The sequence below is a fragment of the Serinus canaria genome, chromosome 10 (assembly GCF_022539315.1).
Source record: "Serinus canaria isolate serCan28SL12 chromosome 10, serCan2020, whole genome shotgun sequence".
NCBI classification, from domain to species: Eukaryota; Metazoa; Chordata; class Aves; order Passeriformes; family Fringillidae; genus Serinus; species Serinus canaria.
The window spans coordinates 9296847-9314189 of NC_066324.1; the positions used below are offsets into that span (position 1 = coordinate 9296847).

The 17343-nt window shown below is 47.2% G+C and overlaps 1 protein-coding gene across 2 annotated transcripts; it reads right to left on the reverse strand.

The window, feature by feature from the left end:
* Nucleotides 1-12130: 12130 nt before the first annotated feature.
* On the reverse strand, nucleotides 12131-17032 carry MEX3B (mex-3 RNA binding family member B). 2 transcript variants are annotated; one of them, XM_050978575.1, is made up of 3 exons: nucleotides 16851-17032; nucleotides 15823-16059; nucleotides 12131-14824 (listed from the first exon to the last, which is right to left on the reverse strand). In XM_050978575.1, the coding sequence occupies exons 2-3, from the start codon at nucleotides 16055-16057 to the stop codon at nucleotides 13410-13412; spliced, it is 1650 nt and encodes a 549-aa protein (XP_050834532.1). In that variant the 5' UTR covers nucleotides 16058-16059; nucleotides 16851-17032; the 3' UTR covers nucleotides 12131-13409. The 2 variants fall into 2 exon arrangements, with proteins under 2 accessions (XP_050834532.1, XP_030084532.2); XM_030228672.2 differs by lacking the exon at nucleotides 16851-17032 and having other exon boundaries at nucleotides 15823-16625.
* Nucleotides 17033-17343: the final 311 nt, after the last annotated feature.

Consider the following 17343-nt stretch of genomic DNA (forward strand, 5'->3'; position numbering starts at 1 on the left):
CCAGCATTGATAAAAACTCAGATATTAACCTGCCACCTCAGGGGAGGTCATTCTTCCCCAGCTTGCTGTACCTGCAGGAAGCAACTGCAGGCAGCTTTTCAGAATTACAACTTGCATAAAGTTTTCTAAAAAACCATCACTATTAGGATGATATGAGGCTCTGCACACACACACAGCACCTGCCAGGCTGCCCCTCCATGTGCTGGGCTCAGCCTGGGGTCACCCACACCCCTGCTTAGGTCTAGAAAATTGAACCTCAGGGAGCTGTGCTGGTGACCTAAAGAGAAGCTAAATCTGCTTTTATGGTATTACACAACCTTGTGACCACTGGGCCAATGCAAATGCACTTTGCCTTTGCAAACTTCTTTTAAAAATTTTATTGGGGTGACTCCGTACTGGAAGGCTTTACACCAGATCAGCTGCTAACCTTGCCTGGCTCACTGTCAGCTGTCCTCCCACAGCAGGCATAAAACTGATCTGCAAACATAAAGCTGCATAAACTTTGCATCATTCACCCAGGCTAATTTGACAGAAGTGTGATTGTGCTGCCTCTTGATTCAGATCACATTTATCTCACCAGGTGAAAACCTGTGTCATGAACAGCCCCTCATTAATGATCAGAACACCTGTGAAAATGCACCTTGGCCATGCCCCAGCACTGCATCCCATCCCTTCTCTTGAAATTCTAAGGAATTTTCTGGAGTCTAATCACATTTTATGCTAAGAAAAAAAAAAAAAAAAGGCAAATTAAATTTACAGCATGGAAAGTGCCTCGTTTTGTGCCATCCAAAGCACCAACTGATCTGATAGAGGATTTCCCATTCATTTCCAATAATGAAGCAGCTTTCAGAGGGCAGTGCTGGAGGTCCTCAGTGCACTCACCACAATGATGTGAATTCTTCAAGGAAGGCTTTTCACCCAACACTTGGCTTTTCCCTCTGTTGTTTTTCCAGCCTTTCTTCACTTCCTCCCCTTTTCCTCTGTCTGTTACATTTGTACTTCTAAACAAGCCTTCCCTTCTCCCATTTGCATGCAGAAGAGTTCCTCCAGACTGGTTTGTACCAGTAGGTTCCCCCTCAAAATTAAACTATTTGAATTTAGGAGGTTTAGCAACACCTGTTTAGATAGGTACCAGCAAATTATTCAGGTGATTGCAAATGTTCATTTCTCTGCAATAAAACACATCTCACTGTGTGACTGGAAGGTCTGGATTCAAAAGTTTTATTCCACCCCCCTGTGGAATAAAACTCTCTAGTTATTTTTATTTTATTTAAAACTCTAAAGTTCTCTTCCCTGATTTTCACCTCTCACTTTGTGCCTGCAAGTTCTCAACACACTCAGGTAGCTGCTTGCCAGGTCTGAGAAAGTTTTGCTTTATCTTTGTGAGTCAAGAAGGAAAGAAAGAAAGGCCATGGCATCTACAAGGTTTTCACCAGAAAAGCAGAAAAGATAATCCAGAAAGACAGCTCATACAGATTAATGCAGTGGTTTCCAGTACTAACACCATGGTTTCCCATATATAAGAGGATAGAAAGATCAAGGCAACATGAAAAAATCATGACTGATCATTTCCAAGTCCAGGTGTAAACCTTAAACAGAGGAAATGAATAAATAACCAAGGTTTTAATAAGTGCATCAGTGCAGTTATTAACTTGGTGGTGGCTAATGCAAAGAGGAGCCATTGTGAGACAGGCTGGCTTCTGCTCCAGAGCCAAAAAATCCAGTAACACATTGAAATGAAAACCTGCAACCCCCAGCAAGCCCCAACCCAGACTCTGACTCCCTAAAAGATTGGAGCAACAGGAGGGTGGGGGAAAGAGATGAATTTTAAAAATGTAAATAGTGGTGTATCACATTGAAGAGAGACAGAAAAGAAACTGGAGGAGTTTCTTCAAAGAGCACAAACCCCCTTTTCTCTTCCAGCTCATGATGTTATACACAGATAACCTGAATAGCCCTCAGAGCAGGAAAAGCATGTTTGTGACAGGGGCAACACGTGCTGCCTGCATTCTCAGCCACACACAACACACCTGCTCCATGGATCCTCATGTGTGTGAGCACACAGGCAGCCAAACAATTCCTTGCTGTCCAGGCAGCAAATGTACATGGCAGGAAAACCCTGGATCCACTGAGATCAGAGAGAAAGCAGGCCTTGGCTCAGGTAGCTGGGGGTGACTTTGGATACTCCAAGAGTTTCAGTGCAGCAGGGCAAACCCTCAGAGTCCCTCTGCACAGCCCACCTGCTGCAGCTCATCTGCACACAGCCCTGAGCTGAGAGGAGAAGGCAAGAGAGAGGCTGGATAAAACACCACACAGGAGCTGAACAAGGGTTACCCATGAAAACACACACAAATAAAAACTGCTTTATCTGATAGAAATGGTAATCCATCATGACAGTAGGTCTAAGGGTCAGCATATAGAACCCACTGGGAAATATTACTGAAAATGACACCAGTCAAGTTACACAACTTTTCAACAACTCAGCATACAAGACATGTTTATTTTGCACCAAGTGTTGTGCATTTTCCCAGCCATACAGAAGAACATCCCTGGTGCTGTTGGTATTCAGCACAGGCTGTTGACACCAGGAAAGCAATCCTGGAGTGATGGGTATGTCTCCTAATACAAAGCCATGTAGCTATTCAGCTCCTGGAATTCAGTTTTATGTGATTCAATCAGCTCTAACCAGAAGAAATAGTAACACATTAAGCAAAGTTCTGAGAACACAACAAATCAAAATGCTGTTTCACTGCAGCCTCCATCAGCCCAGCTGTGGCACATTTCTTAGTGGATCTGTTTTTCTGCCCCAGCACAGAGAAATTACTGCTGAATGCTAGGATAAACCATGGTGCTAATTCCACAGCATCTAACATAACAAGATGCTTCACATTTCTATTGAGCTCTGCGATCCAGAATTTTAAACATGTTTTAATGGCAGTTAACTTACCTTCACAGGAACCTAATACATCAAGCCAAGACTGTCTAAGAGCTAAATCAAACTCCCCAAGGATCATTTTTAGTCTCAGTTGCCCCATCAGTGCATTAAAATGGTTTGAGCTGCTCCAGGAATGGCTGAGGTGGACATTGGAGTGCTGAAGGAACACCACACATCTTAGTATTTCAGTCTGCTTTACACTATTGAAACAAAAGAAACTCTTTTTGTGTCAGAGCTGGTGCATGCTTCATTAAAAATCCTATTTAGGCTGCAGTGCTAAGCTGGTCAGATTCAGCTCTCATTTACAGCAGCATCAGGATAGGGATAGCTCCTATCATTCTTATGAATTTGTTCTGCCTTCAGAGATTCTCCTGACCAAACTGGTCTGATTTTCTCTCAAATACACTGACTCCAGATATTTACAATTACAGCAATGTCACCAGTGTTAACTGTGATTTACACTCGCCTAACATAATCAAAATTAGAAGCAATGCACTTATAAGGAAACAAGAGAGATTTAACACTAAAATACAAAGGGTCAGCTCTTCTCTTGCAAATCACAGGTTTCACAAATCTCCATTTACTGGTGAAAACATAATCACCATGCATTTGCAGGTGCTAACAAGAAGATTCACCGGTTTTCCTGATTTGCAATTATTTTACTGCCACTACATCCATTACTATCCCAGCCTCAGATGTCAAGTCTTTCTGAGCCTACTGCCTAGTTTTCTGCTAGAGATAATGAATTTTTATTTATTGCTTATGAAATTTTAGCAACTACACTGCCATTTCAATCTCTAATGAAACTACCTTCCAAAAGCAACACAGGGCTCTGATGATTACTAGGCTTTGATGTGTACAGAAAAATAGAGCAGAATTTGTAGAATTGTACAGAAAACAGTAAACTGATATTAGCTACATATTCCTGCACAGCAACACATAAATCATCTCTCAGGTAATCCCCTCCATTTCTGGAGTGCTTAAGACTCTGAACCATACAAAACCATCCAGTTCTCAAGAGGAGAGGTGATGGAGAGGCAGAGGAGGGTATCTTCTCTCTGGGTAAATTCCATAGCTACAGGAATCCCAGCAAGTGTAGGGAAGGAGCTGCTCATGGCCAGCAAGACACAGATTTCCTGCAAACCCACTGGGACATGAACCAGCCCCTCTGGTGAGAGCAGAGAGAAGGTGTTGGGGAGTGGGTTTAACTTTAACTCATGTCCCAGGAAAGCAACAGAACCAAGCCCTGATACACAAAACCCTAAGTTGAACAAAGTTTTTTCACGTGAACAGCAGTTATTGTTTTTTGATCCCTCAGAGTTAAAGGATACTCACAGATGCTGCTGTTGATTTATCAGAGAAGGACGAAACCAGTGTAGCTCCCTCCACTGAAGGGATGGTTCTGCTATTTATTGTAATTAGCATCTGCCTTGTGGAGGAACTGATAACAGCCAGCCAACATAAACTACCAGCAGCTGAGAACTGGCCTGGGCACTTTGGGCTGCAACTGGAACCTCTCACTTCTGGGAGAAAAAGAGAAAAATGTTTTTTGTTGGTGTCATATTTTTTTTCCTCCCCACATAGAAAAGTCACACCAAGTATCTTAAAACCAAGTTTTACTAGCTTAGTCCTTAATGTATGCTAATGTTAACTGATACTTTAAAAGAAGGGAAACTTTCTAAAGGGCAATAAGGCATGAAGAGAGATGTGTGCAATGAAAGATGATCTTATCCTAAATACTAAAAATAAATGTAGCTTTAAAAGATCCTTTAAAAACAGCTGTTGACGTTAGAGATTCAATTAAAATGTAATTAGTTATACATTCTCCTTTGAAATGAACAAGCATATTACAGCCTTCATCTACAATGAATTGTGTTTTACATTCATACCTTGCTTTTGCCTGTAAAAAAGGCAGGCTTTTACAGGAAGCATAAAGATAGGGTAGTTCTACAGAAAATTTTTGCAGTCAAAGAAAACACAAAATGATTTTTCTTTTAACCTATGGGCACAAAGCCATCTTCATTGTGCTTGCAGTGTTCATAAGATACTTCACAAGTGCTCTTAAATGCACAAAATAGAAGAAAAGGTAGAGATAAATGGATGTGGGATGGTGCTTGCCATAAATTAGGATTCTGAATTAGGTCACTAAAGACTAAATCAATCTGACTCCTTGATTGCCATTTACCTGAAAGAGAAAGGCACTCTAAACTGCCCACCCTGCCCAGATTTGTACAGGCAACAAGCAGCCAATGGCTTTCCCTGGGGCTAATGCTATATGGCAGCACCACTGACCTGGTTTTCTATGGAAACTCCAGGGATGTTTTCAATTCCAGTGAGGAGCTGCAGCCTCGGTCATAGCCATCAAACTCCACATTAGACATTCATGCAGCATTAGGCATCCCCTAGCTGCCAAGGGCCACACAATGAGACATTGTCTGACCCAAAAGTCATGTAATTAGGCTGATGGGAACAACACCAGTGGATGGTGCATTGAGCATATCCTAATTTTGGATAGGCCATTCTTTGGCTGCCTGACTACCAGTTAGCTGGGGAAGAAGTGAAGCCTGCTATTATCAACAGACAACTTTGCTGCTAAGCCAGAGCAATGATGAAAGGGCTGTTTGGCTTGAAAATCACCACTGGGGAGAGGAAGGGCAGCCACAGAGCTGAGATGCTCTCAGAAACAAACAGGAGACCCCACTTTTAACTACTACTTGTTTTTACAGAGTGGGTGACCCTACCTTCTGGAAGCCATGTCCCCAGCAAGAGCTCCAGCATGTGGCTGCACCAGCTCAGTGATGGCCCAGCACTCATTACAACATCTAATTCCAAGGGCTTCAGAGGCAGCAGGATGAACAGGGAGCTTGAGGCAGAGGGGAGAAGTGTGAAATTCCTCTCATTAGCAGCACTGCACATTTGTGCACAGACTCTCTCCTTAAAAGTCTGACCTCCTGCACAGCCAAGGAAGAGCTTTCCAAGAACCATGTGACTCCAAAGATCGAGGACATGTTCTGCCAGAGTGGGGTTTTAATTTAAATTAGTCATAGAAAATTTCATTTTTGTGGCCTGAAAACATCTTCAACTGTGTCAAACGTGAAGCAGTTTCATAATTGCACGTGATAGACTCTTCTTTTTAAAGAAGTGACATAAGTAGGAAGAAATACAAATGTTGGTGAAACTTTAAACCTCCCTGTCTGCACTTGTGTAACAGTTACAAATAACTCAAAAAAATATCTTGTGACTTCAATTTCCAACAAGGAGTGTCTCAGGACATTTAGGAATGTGACTAGTCTCTGGAAATTGAAACAGGCAGCAACTGCATTCACCTCTTTTGTCAACTATGTACTCAAAAATGTGAGAATTCAGGTACATGTTTCATGCTACTTAATTAGAACAAAGCTCAGACAAATTCAACTGTTTACAGATTTTTTTAAAAATTATTTTCCCATTTTTAAACATGTAGTGTAAGACCTGCGCAGTTGTAGCTGTATTTGTATAGAAACAGCAGCCCAGCCACGAGGAGTAAGAATGGACCTTGTTATCCACATAAATTGTGAACCATTTCAAAACATCAATTCCCTTCTGACATTTCCTGGTGTACAACACCACTCCCCCCACCCACCTTCACCTGCAGGAACATCCAGCCCCTGCTGGGACTCTGGATGTTCCTGGTAACACTAACATTTTCATCCCCATTTGAAAGGGCAGCACGTTTGAAGTGTTACTAATGTTACACCAGAGGAGGCAAGGAAATCCCAGGCTGAAGTTGCCTTTCTGTATCCACAGCAAAGCCTGCCAGAGTGATACATGTATCACTGGGATCATCTATTTCCTCTCAATCCAGCCACGGGAGGACGGGAGGTTCTTACACTCACCAAAATAGGTGGTTCAAATAACACTTAAAACCAGAAATCTGGGGAAAAAAAACCCCACCCACGGTTTGCAAATACAATCCAGTGTTTGTTTGCTGTAGATCAATGTGATTCCACAGGCTGGATTGTGGACTGATTAATTAGGAAGCATCAGTATTAATACTTTGTACTTACATCAGGACTTCCACCTCAGGACACTTCAGTAATGTCAATTCATTAATCTTCACAATACTGCCTGTAAGTAGGTGTCATTAGTTCATTCACAGATGGAAATCCTGAAGCATAGAAAAGGTGAAATTAATTAGCTGAGATGATACAATGAGTCAGTTAACAGAATAAAGATCCTGAAAAACACTCCTCTTTCTAACTCTTAGAGGGAGGTGATTTACTTGCCCTTTGCAGTTAAATCATGGAAATAATTTCCAAATGTGTAACAGAAACTTTTGTGACTCTTACAAAACCAGTGTTTACAGGTCATGCTCTCATTGAAATTTTCTTTTGATTAAAATGGCTTCTACTGTTTAGTACACCCATCAAAATACAAAGAACATCAAAATGAAATAAAACTACCACTAGATCTATAATGAACTGGAGCACTGCTACTGTTGTTCGAGGTCTAAATTAAAGCTCTTTTGAAGAGGGTAAAAGTGAATAAAACATAAAGACAAAGGACAAAATAAGAGGTGACAGACTATTCACCCATTAATGGCCATCACATTTACAAGGCAATTGCCATTCATACTAATACAAAGTGGACCACACAATTCTACCAGGTATGAAAGGCAGAAGAGCCCTCGTACATAAGAGGAAAAAGCACTTTACTGTATTTTATCTCCATCACAAGTGGAAAACCAGTAATGAGGAACATCAAAAATCTCTTTCCATTCTCTATTGAAAACTAACAAAGGACTTCTCTTGGTGCAATCTTATCAAAGGTTATAAATTTCTCAAGACAGCTAATCAATCACATTTGTCATGGTAGAGGTATAAGATAACATTTAATACAAGAGTGTTCAACTTTTATTATAACTGACTGATTTTCCTAATCAACAATCATCTTAACATTGGAGAGCTATAAGTTGTCACAAAAGACAGGGCAACAAAAATTCCCTAACCAAAAGAACCACGAAACCCACATTAGGGAAAAATACTACCTGTGTGCCCTGGATAAGTGTATATATGCAAACAAACCTTATTTGCCAGTTTACTTTATGAGGGGAACTAAATCCTACTATTTCATGGAGCCCTAAACTCAGAAAAATGCAATCCAGGGCAGATACTCATGGCTTCTGTAGCCACATCCCCACCTGATATTCCTTAAGGCCACGAATTCAATTTCTCATGATAGATGCTATTTCCCAAGACTGCACAAATCTTAAAAGATCAGGGCTCTGTGGTGCTCCCAGTATTGTACATGTATGCATGTGTATACCTGGGGCACAGTCAGAGCTGCATGTGCTCTATCTGCACAGATAAAGAATTAAAGAATAATCCATACACCAAATGCCTGGATAGTTTTGATACAGCTCCAACACAGGAGAAGCACATCGTGATAGAACCTATCTCACTAATACCAAATAAGCTTTTTGCTTTTTAATCAAAGTTAAAACTTAGATGAGATATAATTATTTCATATATCCAACTGTGAAAGCTTCATTAAAAACCTTACTATTAAGTAATAAAACTGCAATACGAGTTTTTCCATAATTACAGCAAGTTTCTGTTAACACCAAGGCACTAAAAAGGGAAAGGCTTTCTAATTGATGATTTCTCTGGATGATTCTGTGCAGTCAGTTGTGTACACAAGTACACATTGGATATATGATCACATTTATCTGTAACTCTCTGTGTTTCCTGAGTATGAAGCAGGAGAGCACAGGAGTTAGGAGTGCCCACCACATCACTCACCATTGGGCAGAGCTCATATCCACCTGCAAACTCGGGCCCTTTGGCACTTGCAGGCAGACTGACATAAACAGGTAAACCAGAAATGCGAATTATTATACAGACTGAAGCCTCCCTTGCCTACCTTAGATTTAAAATAGTCTTTGTTCTCTAATTAAATCATCTCTACTAGAGAGACAACTCAAGTTACAGGAAACACAAATAAGCAGAGGGAGGGTGAATAATTCCTTTTTGCTATTTCTAGATCAATTAAACACAACACTCACCAGCTCTTCCAGCAGCAGAATCCACATTTACTTCAGTGACAGCAAAGCATAATTTCAACTTCCAAAATGGCAAGACAAGGAGAATGGAGGAAAAAAGATGGGTGATGGGGTTGGCAGAGAGGAGTGAGAAATATCAAACAAAAAGCAATTTAAATACCTTACTGTGTTAGATTCCTATTGCTAAATTTATAGTCTGCTTTTAACTCTCATTTCAACAGATTCACAGGAAAAAAATGTAAAGAGTAAATTTAGGTTTAATTGATCATTATAATTTATTTTATTAAAATAATATAGTGGAAAGACCTTTCTTCCAGTAAAGGGTTCTGGCTTTGATGTCTGATTGTTATGCAAATTCTGTGAAGTACAAGATACGGACAGAGGAATAATTAAACTTAGGTCTTTGTCTATAATAATTCCTACGTATGTAAACGTACCCTGGTTTGAGATAATGATGTGTACACACACTGGGAACCTTGCAAACGTGTTGGGAAAGCCAGGAAACTCCCACAAATCTGCAGGTCCTCACCAGTGCCTCCAAGCAGGGGCTGGGCCAGCAGGGCCAGGCTGCTGGCACGTGCCAGGGGCACCCACAGCCCCAGAGCCCCAGAGCACCGAGGAGCTCTGAGCTGGACACCCCCAGGAACAGCTCCCAGCACCGACACACAAACACTGGACAAACAGAGTGAGCTTTGTTCTGCAAGATAAACATTGACCATATACATCTATATATTTCAAAGCACTCAATTAGAAACTGAACTTTGCCCCTTGCTCAGGCTTTGAAATATTCTGGCCCCAAACACAGGCCTTTATTCTCCTTCGGTGTGGGCATCCCTCTTCCTCTCCTGCTCCAGCACACCATATGGCTCCCGACCCTGGGACAAATTCAGCACTGATTTATGGCCTCTGCACTCTGAGGGACTGACCTACAGCATAAATCCAGGGGCAGAGCACATGGGCAGCCTGCACGTTCTTCCCCACACCAGCCCTGCTCCCACGTGCTCGTCTCTGCCAGCTGAGGATGGGGCATTTACACACCACACTGGCAGCAGATCTGGGCTCAGAGCACACCAGGGCAACCCAGCAAGTGATGAGAATCTTCTGGTTTGTGCCAGCACACCCTGAAACGCCCTCGGACAGAGAGAGGGGATGCACCAGCCCTGCCAGCAGAGGAGGGTCCAGGCAGTGGAGGTGCCTCGGGTGGGTGAATGCTGCTGAGCCCCCTGGCTCTGCCATCACCACAGGGCATCACATTTGGAAGGCTGGGCAAAAGGCACTCGCTGGATGACAAAGCAAGAGTAATCCAGACTGGTCCCTCTGCAGGCAAAATAATTCCCAAAGAGGAGTGAACACAACCAGTTTTTAAGGCACTACAGCCCATCTTTCCATCTCAAGACAACACACACGTGGAGCACGTAAAGGGGCTGAGACAGTGTGGAGGGGCTGAAAAGGCAGCCAGAGCCATGGACCAAGAGGGGATTGCCTTTGTTTCCACCACAGCCTGGTAAAGAAACAGCAAGTCCTGCAAGATGACCATGGACAACGAGGCCAGTTGGATTTACTGACAGGCTGGGCAGCCCAGGCCAGGGCATTCCTGAGCTGCTGGCCAGGGGCTGCTCTCCAGAGGCTGCTCACAGCCACCCATAACACCACTGCCAACACCGGGGACACAGCAGGATTGTACATCACAGGGAAGAAAAGGAGGAGACTTTAGTTTTCACATTTTGTTCATCTTCTTTACTTTTGTTTTCACTAAGCTTGAAAACCAAACAAAGTGATCAAATTCACTTTTTTATTCATAGTCATTTTCACAACTTCTCCCTGAAAACTGCACAGGATGTTTACAAAGACAAGAGAAATTGATCAACACATCTTGAGAGCATATCCTCCTAAACCCCCATCATCAAGAAAACATACACATGGATTTAAACTTCCTGATCTCTAAAGAAACTGATTTTGCCAAGGGTTTTTTCAGTGTCTGTACCGCTTATGTGTTTAAACACATCTTCTCTGCCACTATCTGAATTCTTTTCCACAGACCTGGGGTGGGGGGTTTCTGCCCCCCATCCAAACCTTCAAGATTCCTGACATAGGTGCAACACTCAGTGAGGGATTTTAGCTCTACAAATCAGATGATACCACAACCACAGTTCAATGAAAGAAGCAAAAATCAAATCAAATCAAACAAAGAGATCCCATCATCCCCTGCCGCATCCTCCCTCCTCCCCCTTCCCACCCAACCAGCAGCTCTGGAGTCCATAAAGGAGATCGGAGCAGAGCAGCTCTGCCCATACACTGCTAAGCACGGAGTAAGGCAAATGAAATATGCTACACACTCTGCGTTTCCTTTGTTGTTTTCACTCACCCACTGAAAAGGGCAATAGAAGCTCTAAGAGAAACATTTAGGGATGTGCAGCACCTTCTGCAATCTGCTCCAACACACATCAGCCAACAGCCACTTTGTTCCCATGGACTCCACCGAGCAGCACGAGTCCTGCAGGGCTTGCCCGGTGTGTCCGTGGGCTCGGCCGAGCGTCCCTCGCCCCAACGCCACTGCCGGCACCAGAACGCCAAACCAACCTTACAGGGCAATAAATATGTTATTCAAATTAGCTTGTCATCGCCAATTAGCCCAGCCACAACTGCCAAATACCACTGTCAAGGACTCAGGGAGGCTACTGCAGCCCTCGCTCCGCTCCAGAAGTGCCAAGTTAGGGATGCAGTCCTGAGGGGCCCAGGCACGGCAGAGCCCAGAGCCTCCATCAGCACAGGGCAACAAAGGAGCCGCCCCTGCTCCCTCCTTCAGCTGCTTTTCAGCTTCCTACTTCCTATGCTTTGTCTGCCAAAAGTAACAATTCACATGAACCCAAGTACTTTTCATGACTATATTATAAAAAAAAAAGTACTTTGTGCTGCGGAAAACCCCAGCAATATAACACATATTTAAAAAAAAAAATCCTCTTTTTTTTTTTCATTAAAAACATATTATAAGGTATGATAGCTGGCAGGGTTATTCTGGAAGCCTGCATGAGTTCCAGCAACATTAGCATGACACAGTTTAAACTCCCAACATGTTTCACTGATACAAGCAGGAAACCAAAATTCCAGAAAAAACTCTCAGCACGTGAAATCAAATCACCACACAGAGTACCCTCTTTTTTTCTGTAATATTTTATTTTATTTATATAGAAATACTTAAAAAAACATGAAGTAGCACCATTACTTAAGTTTTACTTTTATTATGTAGAACTTTAAATGTCAGAAAAATAAAACTCTTGATACAATTTCAAATCTTGTCTCAGCAAATATAATATTAGTATTTGACCATGAGGTTAAAGGCCCTTTATCATAAAATAAAATATACTTTGTTTTTAAACTTTGCTCAGTAAAGTACATTTAAGCTCAAGTAACGTCACCTACATATACATAAACAAGTGGTAAACAAATGTATTAAAATAGAAATACTAAAACTATAGTGGTGCAACAGAATTTTTGTAATTTCCACTGAATTCTATTTATACAAATGTTAGAAAGCTTCAACAGTTCCTTTTGACATATGTTTATACATTTCCATTTTTGTAATAATATAGAATAAAATATGCTTTATATCACTGAATAGAAAATATGCTGGGTGAAGCAGATTTAAAAGATTTTTTTCTGAACCTATAAAATCTCCATCCCAACAGAATACTGTTCAAAGCATTACACATTTTATGGTTTGTAATTCCGTTCACAATTGTGTGATATTAAAATAATACAGTGTTCTTTGCCATAAGGCCATACTAAAATAAAAAAGATTTAACCCAGCTACAAAAAGTTCACTGAACTTAAATTAAAATACTTGTAAACATCTTTGCAATATGAAATATAATTTTTCAAGTCAAAAAAGAATAAAATACTTCAATCTGTATTAATGCAATTTATCTTTAAAACCTTTAAACGTTTTTAATATATATAAGAGATATGTTACAGTTTTGTTGGTTTTTTTTTCTTTTTTCTTTTTAAAAGTCTGATAAAGCTGCAGTATCATGGTTTTTCACAGGAACTTCTTGCCCTTTCAAGAACATTCAGAAAAGTATCCACCCATAGATTTAATTATTTTGTAATAAGCATCCTAGAACTACCAGCACGTTTTACTAACAGTCCACACACCATTGTCATCATCATAAGCATCTTCTACTTTCAATTTTTTTTCTGGTTTTTTTTTTCTGTTTGTTTGTTTGTTTATAAAAAAGGGGAGTTTTGGAAGCTTCGTATTAAAGTACAGTGTAAAAACTAGCCTAGCACTAGAATGGAGTCGCCCGTTATTATTTATAGCATGCACCCGCTGTCACACCACCCCCCAGCCCTCCCTCGGCCGCAGCCCGCACCCCTCGGCGTGCGGCGGCCCCGGCCCCGCCGGCCCCCCCGGTTCGTGCCCCCGGCCCGCGGCGCTCAGGAGAAGATGCGGATGGCCTGGGTGACGGCGCTGTGGCACACGGGGCACTGCGGCTCCGTCTTCTCGCAGATGCGGTTGGCGCACTCCATGCAGAAGAGGTTGTGGCCGCAGGGTACCAGCGCCGCGATCACCTCGCTCTCGAAGCACACGGAGCAGTCGCGGCTGCCCTTCCGCCGCACGCCAGAGGAGGAGCAGGAGGAGCTGGACGAGGAGCTAGAGGAGGAGGACGAGGAGGCGGAGGAGTCGGAGGGCAGCCCGGGCAGGTGGGCGCCCAGCCCGTTGGCGTACAGCGGGTAGGAGGCGGCCAGCAGCCGCCCGCCGGGGTCGCTGCGCACCCGGCGCGCCAGCGGGTGCTCGGTGCCGGCCGCGCTGCCGTGCAGGGGCGGGGAGAGCCGCGCCGGGGGCGGGGCGGCGCCGCGCCGGGGGCCGCTCACCAGCAGCGCCAGGTTGGCATTGGCGGGCGCGGCGCCCGGGAAGGCGGCGGCGGCGGCGGGCGAGGGCGCGGGCGAGGGCGGCGCGGCGGGGCCGCGCTCGAACTGCGGCCAGAGGAGGGCGGCCCCGGGCGGCGGGGCGGGCGCCAGGTCGAAGCCGGGCGGCGAGTCGAAGGGCAGCTCGGAGCAGCAGTCCGGGGAGGAGAGGACGTCGCCGCCGCCCCCGCCGTACACGTAGCCGTTGGCGCTGTTGTTGTTGTTGTTGCCGTTGTGCGAGAAGCTCAGCGCCGGGCTCGGGGGGCTGTAGTCGGCCAGGCGGGCGCTGCCGCCCGCCCCGGTGCCGCCCCCGAAGTAGGAGTCGGTGGAGGCGCTGCCCAGCGAGCTGGAGCTGTCGTTGCGGTAGTTGCAGAAGGGTTTGCGGCCCGGGGTGGGTGTGATGCTGGGCGGCGTGGGCTTGCTCCAGAGGCTGCCCGTGCCGTTCAGCTCGAAGCCCACGTCCGTGCCGTTGGCGTGGAAGTCGTTCTCGTCCGTCAGCTCGATGATGCCGCCGGTGCGCATGGCGATGTGTGCCTCGATCTCCTCCCGGGCCCGGTCCACGTTCTCTGGCATGCCTGTCACCTCAAAGACCGGCTCCTTGTCCCGGCTCGGGGTCACGATGTACGTGTGCGTCTGCTGCTGGATGCGCTTGATGGTCGCCCCCTTGGGCCCCACGACCAAGCCCACCACGCGATAAGGCACCCGCACCTGGATGGTGGTTTGGCCGGGCAGGTTCGGGGGGCCGGGAACGGTGCCGTTCAGGGCTGTGTTCTTGTTCCGCGAGGCTCGGATCATGGAGAAGTGCTCGGCCGCAGAGATGATCTCCCTGCGGGCCATGGCCACATCTTCCTTTCTGCCCGTCACAACAAAGAGCGGCTCCTCCCCGCGAACCGGGGTCTTGATGTAGGTGTTGGTCTTTGCCCGCAGAGCTTTGATTTTACAACCTGGGAACGAGATGCGGAGATGGAGGGCGAAGGGGAGGGGGAGGAAGGGGAGGTGGTGGGGGAGAACCGGTTACAACCCATTGTTTGGGTGCAGCTAGGGAGGGGAAAAAAAATACACACCCACCCGAAACACATTGCCCCCGACCCCAGGTGATCGCTGGCATCTCGTCCGGGAGCCTCGGTCACGGTGTAAAGTAATGTCAGCCCACAGCCCTGGCACACGCCCAAAGGCATCGCAAGTGGCCACCGACACATCTGCCATGCAAACTGCCCCAAAACTACCAATGTGCAGTTCACAGGGTGGGTAACAGAGAGGAAGAAAAAATAAAAAAGGGAGCGACAAAAAAAAAAAAAAAAAAAAAAAAAAAAAAAAAAAAAAAAAAAAATTAAAAACCCCAAAAAACGTGCAAGAAAACTGCACAGCCAGAAAAAAAGAAAAAAAATAAAATGCAAGCAGTCCTCACAAATCAACACACCCGCCAGTCCACATTCCTGCTCAGCACTTTCCTTTTGGAAAAATAAAATCAGTTCTTAAGGTGAGGAGCAGCGGCTGTACCGAATGAGCCATATTCCCCACTGCGGATGCTTTATTCCAACCCCATTGTTCCACTTCTCCACTCCATTTCTCTTCCTTAAAAATAATCCACGATTTCTAACTTTGGGGTGGTGGAGGGGGGAAAGCACCGAGGCTCCCATTTTCCTCCCGTTTCCTCTTGCAAATCTTAACTTTTGCAGCCGGAGGAAAGGACAGATTTTTATTATTTTCCTGAATTTTCCCCAACCCGGCAGCTGAAAGTGCATCTCGAAACTGATGCATAACACTCCTCGGAAACATCACGTCTGCCGCTGCACTTTCTTTGTCTGGGGGAAGCCGGCACTGGCCATCTCCGCACGGCTGCAGCGTTCCTGGGAATGGCCAGTGTCGCATCTGAGCCGCCCGCCCGGCAGCGCGGAGGGGAGACCCGCGCCCCCACACCCCCTCGCATGCAGGCACCCACCTTGTCTCCCCACTATCTCAGCGACATGTTCCGAGCTGGGCACCGGGACGCATTCAGTCATGTTCACGCTCTTTTTCCGAGGCTCGTTGTCGTAAATGGAGCCCGTCTCGTCGTTGTCCAGCCCCAGCAGGGAGAGCTGATCCAGGGCGATCTGAAGGGCTCTTTGGTCATCCAGGGTCTCTCCCCCGCCACCACCACCACCACCGCCGCCGCCGCCGCTCCCGTTCCTCTCCATGTCTGCAAAAAGCGAGCTGGGCATAGTCCCTGTGTGTGGTGCACCCTCCGCCTGCGCTCGGCTCAGTAGTAAGAGATCAGACACAAAGGAGAACCCAAGGCAGATGGCCAGCAGGAGAGAAGGGAAGGGAGGGTGGGCGACTGCTGGAGACCGGGGAATTGTTGCCTTTTGCTTGTATATTTTGTATCTTTTTTGCTTTTTTTTTTCCTCCTCTCAGTGCAATCCGGTTTATAAGATGTTCTCAGGACCCCCCCCACGACTCCCCCCCGAGGTTTTTTTTCGGTTGGCTTTTTTTTTTTTCCTTTTTTTTTTTTTGTCGGCTGGGGGGGGGGTGGGGGGGGTGGGAAGAGGATAAGCGAGAGGAGCTCCGATGGCTTCCCCCCCTCGAGTTCCTCGCCGGCCACAATGCCAAGCGGCGGCAGCGTTTCTTTAAGGAGCCCCTCCCAGGCTCCACTCCACTCACTCAGCGTTTTTTTTTTCCTCCTCTCCCCTCCTCTGTCTGAGGCTCTGCTGCAGCCAGACGGCTCTGGAGAGGCGGGCGGGCGCGGGGCGGGGAGCGGGGGCCGCGCCGGGCGCCGCAGCGTAAGCGCCGCTCGCTGTCACCGCGCGCCGCCGCCGCGCGCCGCGATTGGCCGGGGCGGCGCGGAGGGGCCGGCGCTGCCCCCCCGGCCCGGCCCGGCCCGGCCCCGCTCTTTGTTGTCGGCTGCCGAACAATGCCGGGCACCGGCCCGCCGGCCGCCGCTCCCCCCCCCACCCTCTCCCCGCGCCCCCGAGCGCCCGCCGCCAGCCCCACCTGAGCGCCGGCGGAGGGGGCCGCGCTTGGGGTGCGTTTTTGCGGCGGGGGGGTTGGTTCGGGGTGTGGGGGGGTGCCCTTTGTGCGCCGTCGGGTTCGGGAGCGGCAGCGCCGCCGCTCGCCGGCAGCGCCGCAGAGCCCCCGGCACCGCCCCCGCACCGGCCCCGACCCCGCGCCGGCAGCGCCGCCGCCCCTTCACCGGCCCCGCGGGCGGCGGCCGCGGGCGCGCGGAACCCCCCGCCGGCTCCCGCGCGGCCCCGCCCGGCGCGCGCCCCGCGCCTGCGCGCCCCTCCCTCCCCCGGCGCGCGCAGTGCGCCCGCGCGGGGCCGCGGCCGGGGCGGGACGGGCCGAGCCCTCACAGCCCGCTCCGCCCAGGCCCTCAGCCCGCTCCGCCGGCCCGAGCCCGTGCTGCGCCGGCGGAGGCGCCTCCTGCCCGCCCCGCGGGCGCTGCAGCCCCGGGGGAGCGGGGTCAGAGCCGGTGGGAGTCGCGGCC